The 11,707-nt window shown below is 37.4% G+C and overlaps 1 protein-coding gene across 5 annotated transcripts in view; it reads right to left on the bottom strand.

The window, feature by feature from the left end:
* Positions 1 to 5,741: 5,741 nt before the first annotated feature.
* MID1 (midline 1) overlaps positions 5,742 to 11,707 on the bottom strand; it is a 776,611-nt gene continuing 770,645 nt past the window's right edge. For all 5 annotated transcript variants that reach the window (XM_068269892.1, XM_068269894.1, XM_068269889.1 and 2 more), the window contains exons 9-10: positions 7,416 to 7,623; positions 5,742 to 6,175 (exon numbers count right to left, since the gene is read on the bottom strand). In XM_068269892.1, coding sequence (XP_068125993.1) covers positions 5,827 to 6,175; positions 7,416 to 7,623 — 557 coding nt within the window. In that variant the 3' untranslated portion in view covers positions 5,742 to 5,826. The remainder of the gene's footprint in view (positions 6,176 to 7,415; positions 7,624 to 11,707) is intronic.

Below are 11,707 nucleotides of genomic sequence, written 5' to 3'. Positions count from 1 at the left end.
CTTACTTCATCAAACATAATAATAAACTACATATCTACTGTGTCTGATTTTATGTTTTAGTACGGTCATTATGGTACAGTATTTTTGGGTTTATGGACTCGAGAAGCATTGGAACGACAATGAACATTTATTAATGTTGAAAATCAAACTGGTTTCACTTTTTTTTCTTCTACATTTTATTTTCCTAGCTCTGCATTTTTATTTCCCTTTTTATTTCATATAATTTAATTCAAAGCCTTTTTTACGTTATTTAATTTAGTTTCCATTTTTATACTAGTGTAACACTGAAAAAAAAAATCATCCTCCCTCCCGCCTTCTCACACAGTCAAGGTATCTGAACTCATGAGAGAGAAGACAGCATGAGTCACAAGATGAAGGAGATGTGGAGGAATCACAAGGAATTTGGCAGGCCAAACTGAGCTGCACACTCGACTGTTACAGTAATTAATTGTCATTTTAGTTTGTTGGGTAAGCAAAAGCTAATGTACTTTAATTTAAGTACACCTCTAACTTTTTTGTTAGGTTACATAATTATCAGTAGGGGAAAGTCTCTGGTTTCTCCAGAGGATTTCCTGATCCACAGTAGCTCCTCCTCTGCTGGCTGGGATCCTCTTCATCTTCGCAGTAGGTGCCAAGTAGGTTTACACCTTGTGCCGGAGAAAAAAAAAAAAAAGCTGTGCATGAGTAGCTTTATGCTACTGGACAAGACCGTACGGAGTGGAGTGTGGTCCTGAGCAATCATCATAATTAAATTCTAGCTTAGATAGTTTAGAGGGTCCCAGCAGAGGAACAGAAAGTTGAAGGAAGACTGGGTAAGCCTCTCGACCATCCAGAGGATTCCCCCTACTAAGGTAAGTATCTAACTACAAGTGTCTTTTAAGAACTCCTATTTTAACATCTGATAGTTGATTTGTAAGCATGGACCCACTACCGGGTCACTTAGAGAAACCATTTAGTTATCAAACCAGGGTTTTGTAACCTTAAATTTAAATGTTTCAAACTGCTATGGACAATTAAAAGCTTTCATTTTCTTTTTGGTTCATGTATTTTCTTTTCTTAATAGACCCTGTTAAATCTGAATATGTAGGTATTTTTTTTAAATAAAATTATATTGCAATTCATATCCATTGCGAAAACTGGTAGCTTGGAAAATATTTTACACAAATAGAAATTAATTTATAAAAAAAAAAAGTCCCAAGTGTGTTGCTTGATGTGATCAATAGATGGCACTGTCCAGTCAGTACAGAAACGAATGCTGTTTCCATAAAAACAGCAAAAAAAATGATAGTTGTAGGGAAAAATGTGATTATTTACTAAATCATATATTGAAATAAACCATAAGGATGAATTTGAAAAGTTAGTGAAAATCCCAGAGAAACAACTGCCCAGGTGCAGCATGTCAGCTTCATTTCTGTCTAGGGAGTTGATAAATGACTACTATTGTTTATAACACTTAATCTCCCAGAGCTTTCATCCATTTGACAAAGAAGCATTTTACATTTTTTGGGGGACAGCTATTTAGGGTAATGAGCAGAGAAGATTATTTAAACACCGATGTTAAATGAAAAGTAGGGGCTTAAATGAAAAGTAAAGGCTTATGTTGCCTTTGAAAGAGTCACAAGAGGTGAACCCACATTCCATTAATTGACATATTCTATAACAAACTTTTTAACTAATCATCCACATGTAGACCATTTTCTGGTCACTATAACGAGAACGTGAAGGCTCCCAACTAAGACTAAGGACCTGTTGCACTCTAAAGGTGGCCATAAATCTAGCGATTTGGCTGTATGATTAATCATTAGATTCAATCATTCTATAGAATCGAGAGGGAATAGAGTGTGTTCCAGAATTCCCAATCGCTTAAAAGTAGCTGATTTCATGTTGAATCAACCAGCTTAGTCAATCGAGCAGGATGCAAGTAATTGGTCAACCACACAGGAATTGAATACTGTTCACATCATTCGATCGACTCGGAACTGATATTTTTGCATTCAGAGCATGGAGACAACATCGGTAAGATCGAATGTGAAGGTGAATCGCATAGGATATCGTTTGTAGTTTGTGGGTCACTAGTCTATCGACTTTCGATCAACTATACTGAAGTCGATTCCTTAATAAAGTCGATAACTTTGTTGACTGAATCAGAATCGCTAGATGTATGGCTAGCTTAACATGTTGAGTAAACTCCAGGAATGCATACAGCGTGTGACATGAAGGGGTCTTTGACACACGCAATTCCGATTTTTAAGCTCTTTTAAATGCAATTCCGATTCTTAATGCAATTAAAAAAATCCTGCATACTGCATTATTTCTGCATTTTTCTTCTCCTGTTGCTAGCATCCAGTAAAAATTGCAAAACTGAATTGTGATTTGCAGTGTGAAAGAAGCTGTAAGGACATCAAACAGTGTATAGATAAAGATGTTGGCGAAGGAGGTCAAATCGGCAATGTACAGCAATTTAGGCGGCCAAGGTATAAGGACGTGAGCACACTTTTGCATTGGTCTGCAATACATATGGCAGTGCCTTTTACAAAAACACAAAGCATCTGCGTTGCTCTCTGTTGCAGCACTGGGCCCTTCAACTAGACTGAATGGGACAGTTCTGTGTTGCATGTGGAAATGCATTCAGCAGTGGGTTGTCAGAATGCACTGCAGGGCAACATATATGTAGTAAGTGTGTAAATAGCTTTACATATATAATTATAGAACCGCTAAGGATTTAGAAATGTTGTTTAGCACCTAGAAAAGCTATAAAGTTTGTTAGAAGCTGATAAATATTTAGTCTGTCTTCTATAGGTTTTGAGATATAGCATAGCATATGCCAGTAACCTTTGGTGATTCTTGGTGACTTGGACTGGGTGTTTACATGCGGCATTTAACAACTTTACTTTGAAAGGCATGAAAGAAACTTCAGTAGACACGGAGTATTGAATATACATACAGAAGTTCCAGTATTTCATGCTTGTGCATATTACTGCATTGGCTGCGGTAACAGTATTGGATGTAAGCGGGAAGTAGTGAGCCATCACACTGCAGACCCCTGGTGCATGACTGAAATGTCTTGTGATATTTTTCAATTTGCTGTTGAGTTTTATTTCAATATGATAGCTGACCAGCAGAGCGCTTGTGCTAGCTGAGCAGTGAAAGGAGGCCGACGTGGATTAAGTGTCATATAAAAGTAACAGATCCAGCTGCCCTGTACTGAAGTTTTTAAGAATTGTTTGTCATTATGTGTCGCAGCCCTTATCTGGATCTTAATGGGAATTGCTGAAAGGTTAGCAAATTAACAATTGTAATTTAAAGCAAATCTGAAGCGTGAAACTTGTGAGTTAATGAATTGTACGTAGCGTAGCAAAAGTCTCATGTTGTTTTACAGTACAGGAAGAGTAAAAACACTTGAGTTGGTATCTATGCAAAAGAGCTTCTCTGAGCTATTTGACCGACGTGGTCAAATTCAAGCCAGTTTTCTAAATAGCTTAAATAGCCAAGAAACAGTCAATAGCTCTGCTCTGTTTTACAGCTGAAAATACGGTTTCTAAACTGTGGTGTCTAAACTGCAAATATGACAGAATGATGCAGTTTTATAAATAAAGCTATATTTTTAGAATATAAGACGCTCCTAGGTTTAGAGGGCAAAAACAAGGGAACAAAATATACTTAACCTGGTGTGTTTTGTAGATGTTACCCCAATTATTGTGTCCCCTTGTACCCTCCTGAGTTACCATGTGTCTTTCTGTGTCCCCCAAGTCTCCACTTTTGTCCCCTATATGTCATCCTTTGCTCCCTTTCGTGTCCTCCTCCACTCCCGCTGAATAGATGAAAGCAGTGGCAGCACGTATCACCGGGTCATCAGCAGAAGCAGTAAGGGAGAGGAGCGGTTTCTGATCAATGTGGGCTCCAATAGATTAGGTGAAATGTGCTGCCGCTGCTTTCGTTTATTCAGGGTGAGTGGGGGACGACATGGGGACAATTCAGGGAGTCCCTGACATTGTGTCGGGTTGGCGGTTTGTATCAGCGGACGTTCTTAAGTTGGGGGTTCCCTGTCTTTGGAATATAAGATGCAGTGACCTTTTCTCCGCATTTTTGGGGGAGAAAAAGTATGTCTTATATTCTGAAAATTACAGTAACTAAGAATAAAAATATGACTTTTCTTTGCTACTAGTGTTCTATTAATTATCCGTACTACACACACAATTCATTATCTCAGAAGTTTATTTTTGCTTCAGTGTCATTTTAAGTTTCATGCAGTCATCCACAGTGTGAACTTGTATGCAGGCTATCCTGGTTTTAGTAAAAAATAAATAAATAATAATAATAATCACACAATTTAAAAGTAAACCTCTAGCTGTGGATGTTGCAAGAAACTGCAATCACACTTGCTAATTCACAGATCTCTCCATTATATGACCCAGGTTCAGGTAGCAAATCCTAACTACTTAACAATTATTCATTAGTATGAACTAGGTTTGCTGGCTCACTGATATTCACACTGGAAATCCTTGGAGATTTCTAAAGAGAGGTCTAATACATCAAGCCTAAAGTCTGACACGTGTAATCCATTGTCATCACTGTCAGTGGTTATTACATTATACTGTACATCTGCTTAGTAAGCTGTGGGAGCCTGCGCGGCCACGCCATCGCTCCCACCGATGTCACCAGGAGTGTATTGCGCAGGCCCAGTAGGTCTGCGCCTGCGCAGTACGCTCCTGTGACATTAGCGGGGGCGAGGACACAGCCGTGCAGGCGCAGTGGTTTTCCAACTTTAAAGTCGGAAATTCCAGAAGTGAACCGGAGGCAGGGACTGGAGCATCGGTAAGTGGCTGCGCGGGCACAGGGCATCCACGGAGGACCACTAGAAGCCCGGGGTAAGTTCAACTCTTCCCCCCCCCCCCCCCTGCAGTAGTCCTTTAAGCATTGACTTGTTAGGGGTCACTGTATACAATTATTTCCCTGCAAGAAAATGAAATACTGCTTCTTCCACTGACCACAACTCTGCCATTTCTGGAGCTTTATATAATCGGAGTCGCTAAAAGAGAATAAATGCTCTGCACACACAAAGCCAGAATTCAGGATATGAAATGGAGCTCTGTTGGGAGCTGAAGATGAATAGTTTTAAGTATTCATAACAATGCACACTATTCTTATACTGTACTAGTCTTTTTCTTTACAGAAGATGTAAACTGAGCGTTTAAATCTGTTTTGAGTGCTGCCCCATGTGGTGCAAAGTAGAATATGAGATAACAAGATTGAAAAATTAAACGTATTAATATTTTCTGCTCAATTACCATTGCTTAATTTGTGATATCTGATGTACAGCCTGATGAATTTTCTAACGATAGTAGCCTAATTGTTAACAGAGGATTCTTATAAAGGACAAAACCACATAACCTGTTCCAATACCCTATATCATTGTATCGGTTTTCTTAACGGCATCAAATATAATGCATAATATAGCTTCAGCAATGTAGGTACTTTTTCCTCACTTGTTGCGGCTTCAGGGTGTGTTTTTAAACAAAACAAAGCAATGTTGGTAATCCCTTGCATTATTTCTAGCTGAAACTTCACCTGAAAAATTTGTTATATGGATCGCTAATAGGGAAATACAATTATCAATATTTGCAGATTCGGTTAATCATTTCTCTGAGAGCACCACAAGCAAGAGGGGACAGATCAACATATAAGTCAATGTGCAAAAGAAAAAAAAAAACAGAAATAAACCATAAATAATCAATAAAACATTCCCATGATGAAATTTACTTAAGGTAACTAAAATCTCTGAAACTACAATGCACTCAGTGGCAGTTCTGTTTGCATGTAGAGGGATCATTGCAGCTGATCAATGCAGTCCAGGTGATCTGGTATAGGAAGGCCTGTTAATATTGTTAAACATTTGTTCCACACAGTAAGCGTGGGGCATACAGGCTGTGCAAAAGCAATGTCAAATGTGTACAGGTGAATGGAGTTTAAAGCATCATAGAACGAAAGCGAGCCATTATCGTAGTCTAACAAAATCCCAATTCGCCGGAGATGTGGTGAGGGCTCAATTGGAATCTCTTTGTTGTTATGCCTTACTGCCCAGTTGTTGTTACAGCGACAAAACACCCACGATGCTGTATTTTTTCCAATCCACTCATGCTTTGGTGCCGACTTGTATGCAATGCCAACAGCATACCTAAACAGGGAAAAGTACAAAACAGAATAATCCATATGTATGCTTATCCTAAAATGCCATAACAAATCTCAGCTACACAAAACAACCAGTAGCATTTTGTTTAAGATAGAGCAGTGATGTTCCAGGAACTAGTACCTACATGGTATCTTGAATGTCTCCAGACCATGATCATGGCATTTGGTCCCTCCGGCATCCTCGGTTCGCGTGTAATGCAGTCCCGAATAGATTGTGACTCCAGATTGCCCTGCTGTTTGCACAGTTAAGTGACGCTGCTCTTGCCATGCACCTTGCATCTGGTCAATCATGGCACCATGATTGTGAAGATGGCAGGAGTGAGGACAGAGTGGCACCACTGAACTGCACGTGTGGGCCAAACGAGATCCGGGTCAAAGGCGACTTCCTGAAGTTAAGACCTATACCAGACTATGGGGAAATGGCCACGGTCTGGAGACCTTCAGGATATTATGTAAGGCTTCCCTTTATTTCACCTTGGATATGCTTTAAGGATGCATCATCCTTCATTTGTATCTCTGCCTTCTATGGGTTTGGAACTGTGTATTAGTTTGTTGAGCAAGAAAAGAGTCCCGTGCATGTTTAGTTTATTTATTTATTTTGTGGCCCAGGCCTCATTATCATAGTGGCTGATTTATATACCACTAGCGAAATAACTTAACAATTGAAAGGCTCAAGTGCTATTCCAAATAAACCATTTTTGTTTTTTCAGTTTGCCTCAGGGGGGAATAATAGGATAGGATATTTCTTTTTTTTTTTTTTTTATTGCTGTCTCTGATAGTCCTGGGAAGATTTCACCTTACCTTCAGTCCCCCAAACACAACAAGTAAGTAAGACAAAAATCACAGAAATCATAGGGGAAATCCTATTCTGTATTTTATTTAGATTCAGTTTTATAGAGAAGAAAATGTCATAAAATGTAACAGTTTCATTCCACGACAGATTCATATCTCTGCCACTAGACCAAAACCTTATTTTTACAGACAAACTTGCTGCAGTGACAATAAAATAAAATAGCCCATAAGAGCAGGTTTTTACAGAGAAAGGTTAAAATCTTCAATTTCCTCTAAACAGTGATACGCAGGTATGTAAAATACTTTAGGGAAAGCTAAGCCTGCTTGTGTTACTGTTCAAATATTATTTCTGGTTTATTATGGTAGAAGATTTGTATAAAATGAAAGAAGAAAAACTACATACATAAGCTCAGGGATGGATAGTTAATACATACCAGGTGCTTCCACTTATAACCACTTCCCAGTAATGGCGACCACTGTCAAGGAACACGTTGCCAGCTACGCCATAACTTCCTTGGCTCGTAAAACGCTCTGGTGTGTGGCTCTTTTTCGAAGAGGTTTCATCTCTTTCTACAGTCAAGTTGTCATGTGAAACCTTAAGCTTCCGGTGTGCTGACTTGGGGTCCAGCTTGAAAGGCTGACCTGGTGAAAAATAAAATTTGATACTAAATACCCTCCTTTTTTTTTTACTGTAAATGAAAATACAACAGAATTTGTAACATAAGTCAAATAGTGTTCATGCTGCCAGCTGTAGCTATACAAAATATGGTTAACGCAGTACTAGAATCAGGCTATTCACTAATCTGTGTTGCGATCATGGTACACAGCTGTGCACTGCAAATACTGAATATAGTTCAACCTTTGTAAATATTTTGAAAATATGGAAAAGAGAAATGGCCAATGTTTCAATATTTGGAACTGTAAGACAAATAACCTATTAAGAAAAGAAATACATTTCCATAAGATGCTGTGATAAGGTTCCCAAACACAGAGGAGGAAAAGTTGCTGTTTGCCAGGAAGAATACTGTAATCAAATGCATTTATTAGGTTACTTTAATGCCACTTCGGAGATCAAAAATGTTTATTTCCTTGTTGGGCAAACTTGTTCCTTTCTAGAATAACAAAGGTTATAAAGTAAACCGATTCAGAGGTCTGACAGAGTTCTCAGCCCCCATATCTTCCAACCAATTGAGGATGAGGGACCTCAGCAGCCAACAGTGTTAATGCCATACTAGAGTTATTTCCAATCACTCTGACTGCCCAATTCCGAGGGACCTTTCTCAGTTCACTTCGAATGTTAACATAGTTATTAAAGCAAGCAGACATACCACATTTTCAACTAAACCAAATATGTAACTGCACAAAAAAATAAGTCTTTTATAGAAGCTTTAGCAAAAAAAAAAAAAAAAAAAAAAAAAAACGAAAAACAGATTGCCTAAACTAATTTCTTTTAAACCAACATTTCATGAGTGTACACTTTTCTTCTAGTAACTAGAGATGATCAATGAGATGCAAATTCTTCTGAAATTATGAAAATTTGTATGCAGTTTAACCACTTCAGCACCACAGAGTTTTTTGCTTAAAAACCAGAGCAATTTTCACATTTCAGCGCTCCTCCCATTCATTCACCAATAACTTTATTGCTACTCATCAGATGTAAATGATCTATATCTTGTTTTTTTTGCCACAAATTATGCTTTGTGAGGGTGATATTTGCTTTTAATAATTCTGTTATTATCTGTGCATTTTAAAGGGAAAAATGAGAAAAAAAAAAAGAAAAAATACACTATTTCTCCATTTCCATCCACTATAGTTTTCAAATAAACAATGTTACCATAGGTAAAACCCACACATTGTATTTGCTAATTTGTCCTGGTTATCTCAACATTTAAATAATGTTCCTAGTACAATGTATGGCGATAATATATTCATTTCTGGTTTGTGTTTTTTGTTTTCTCATTGTACTCTATCAGTAATTAAAAGCCCTTATCTTCATGATTAACAGTAATACACTCTCATGGCATACATATTTTAAAAGCTAAGTCCCTAGGGTAACTATGTATTCTCTTTTTAATGCTGTCACTTTTGTTTTTTTTTTTACAAGTATTTATTTAGCGGTATAGAGTACATGAAAATAACAGTTTTATTGCTTTTCATTCAGTTTTCCGGTAAAAAAAAAATCCCATGACTTAGCCCTCAGTTGTCAAACAACACAAAATCTATTCTCTCACTTGTCACGGTTAAAATGATACCCTATATACATAATCAGATAGCTTATTGGGCATACAGCACACTGTTTACCACAAGTACGCCTATCTACTCACCTGAGCTTCAGATGAAGTTTTGTGGGGAGTAGATAAGCGTAGCAAGTGATTCAAAGTGGTTAAAAAAGGGACCAATCAATTTAAACCACAGGTTTACATTGATTGATTCATTTTCAAGCTGCATACATTTGCAATAAAAAATGCATAAAGTTGCATCAACTTTGAAGTATTTGCATATCTGTGATCATCGCTACTAGTAACATCCTCCAAGTTATTGTTAGTCTAGAGGAATGTACAGTTTTTTTTTTGTATTTTATTTATTGATCTACTATAATCAAGACAAAATTATTTCTATAAAATATTACCCTTTAATATTTCATTTTTAACATTTATCATTTATATCCAGCAGCATGAACTCTACACAAGCCTGTAAACATGATATTATACAGAGCATGATTCATAATATGCTGCAGATTACACAGGGCCGTGTCTCTGGTCTTCAGATAAGTAGATGGGATGTTATTTTTTTTTACTTCAACATTAACCACTTCACAACTGGGGTTTTTTTTACCCCTTGAGCACCAGTGCAACTTTCACCTTTCAGGGCTCTTTCCATTCAGTCGCCTATAACTTTATCACTACTTAACATAATAAAATGAACTATATCTTGTTTTTTCCGCCACCAATTAGGCTTTCTTTGGGTGGTACATTATGGCAAGAATTATTTCATTCAAAATGTTTATTAATGGGAAAATAAGAAAAAAATTATTTTTCAGTTTACGGCCATTATAGTTTTTAAATAATTCATGCTACCGCAATTAAAATCCACGAAATTTATTTGCCCATTTGTCCCGGTTATTACACCGTTTAAATTTTGTCCTCATCACAATGTATGGCAACAATATTTTATTTGGAAATAAAGGTGCATTTTTCCCATTTTGCATTCATCACTATTAACAAGCCCATGATTTTAAAAATAACAGTTAACCGTCTTGACATACAAGAGTTTTCTTTAATTTCATGACTATGAACATTGTAGATTCACACTGAAGGCATCCAAACTATGAATTAACACATGTGGAAGTATAGTACATAACCAAAAAGTGTGAAACAACTGAAAATATGTCATTCTAGGTTCTTCAAACTAGCCACCTTTTGCTTTGATTACTACTTTGCACACTCTTGGCATTATTTTGATGAGCTTCAAGAGGTAGTCACCTGAAATGATTTTCACTTCACAGGTATGCCCTGTCAGGTTTAATAAGTGGCTACAAGATGGTCACTTTTTTAATGCATCCTCTAAGCGTACATAGTATGCTTACAGGAAGTGCACTGTGAAACCTTTTTTTTTCACAATGATCACGCGGCTTTTCATAGAAGCCGCAGAGATCATTGCTTTGGGGACATAGATCAATTAATTCACATTCATTGATCTCCGGGCGAGCGGGTGGCCACGTGAATGAGCACGGCAGGAGCGCGCGCACAAGGGAGCGGGGGAGCGGACAGCAGCGGGGGTGCTTGTATCTACGCTCCAGGCGGGAAAGTGAAGTTAAAAGGGGCGTATACTGTACCCGGGTACAGAACTGGTTAAAGGGGGGCTTCAGATATCCAGATACTTGAGATATCGGAACAAACCTTTAACCTACCCTAAAATACAGCTCCATCTAGTACCATGTGTGGAGGAGAGTGGCTTTTGTAGCTCATACCTACCACAGTGGTAGTTTTCTGGGTTTGAGACCCCTACACAATTCTGCTATCATTTGAGTGAAAACCTGAGGCTGCACAACCTTCAGTGTACCTCACACTAAACATGAATGTAGATGTGAACAGACACCCAGTAGTAAGTCAGCTAGTCACAAAAGGCCGATGAAGATGATGCAAGCAGATGTCCATCCAGCTTGTGCATAGAATGAACATTTAACGTTGAAGATGGGAGTTGTCTTGAAGGCCATTGCTACAGTAATGTCCTACATGCCCCCGCTCACCTCCACTCACACTATTATATATTTACCATATATATATATATATATATATATATATATATATATATATATATATATATATATATATATATATATATATATATATATATATACTTGTCTGAAGATCTTCGCTACAACAAAGTTAAAACAATACCATAAAATAAATCTTACAAATGTAAATGTTCCAGAATAGTATGTACTGAAAAACCATATATTTTACATTAAGTGTGGCCAGAAAAAACAACAACATAGCTCTTTTATAGTGAGGTTCTTAGCTTTTTACTTACACATGAAAACACTAGAGACTATTACAATAACTTGATCAAAAGTGACATATACAATCAAGTTAATTCCAAACACAGAGGTTGAAAGAGCAGTAAGAGGTCTGCTTGTATTGGCATGATCTGTTTTGAGCAGCATTAAGCACAATAACAGGAAATAGCTTGGGAAATTTCTCAGATAGTTGATAGCTCTTGTACA

Source organism: Hyperolius riggenbachi, chromosome 2, assembly GCF_040937935.1.
Source record: "Hyperolius riggenbachi isolate aHypRig1 chromosome 2, aHypRig1.pri, whole genome shotgun sequence".
Taxonomy (NCBI): domain Eukaryota; kingdom Metazoa; phylum Chordata; class Amphibia; order Anura; family Hyperoliidae; genus Hyperolius; species Hyperolius riggenbachi.
This window is presented reverse-complemented; position numbering and strand designations above follow the sequence as displayed.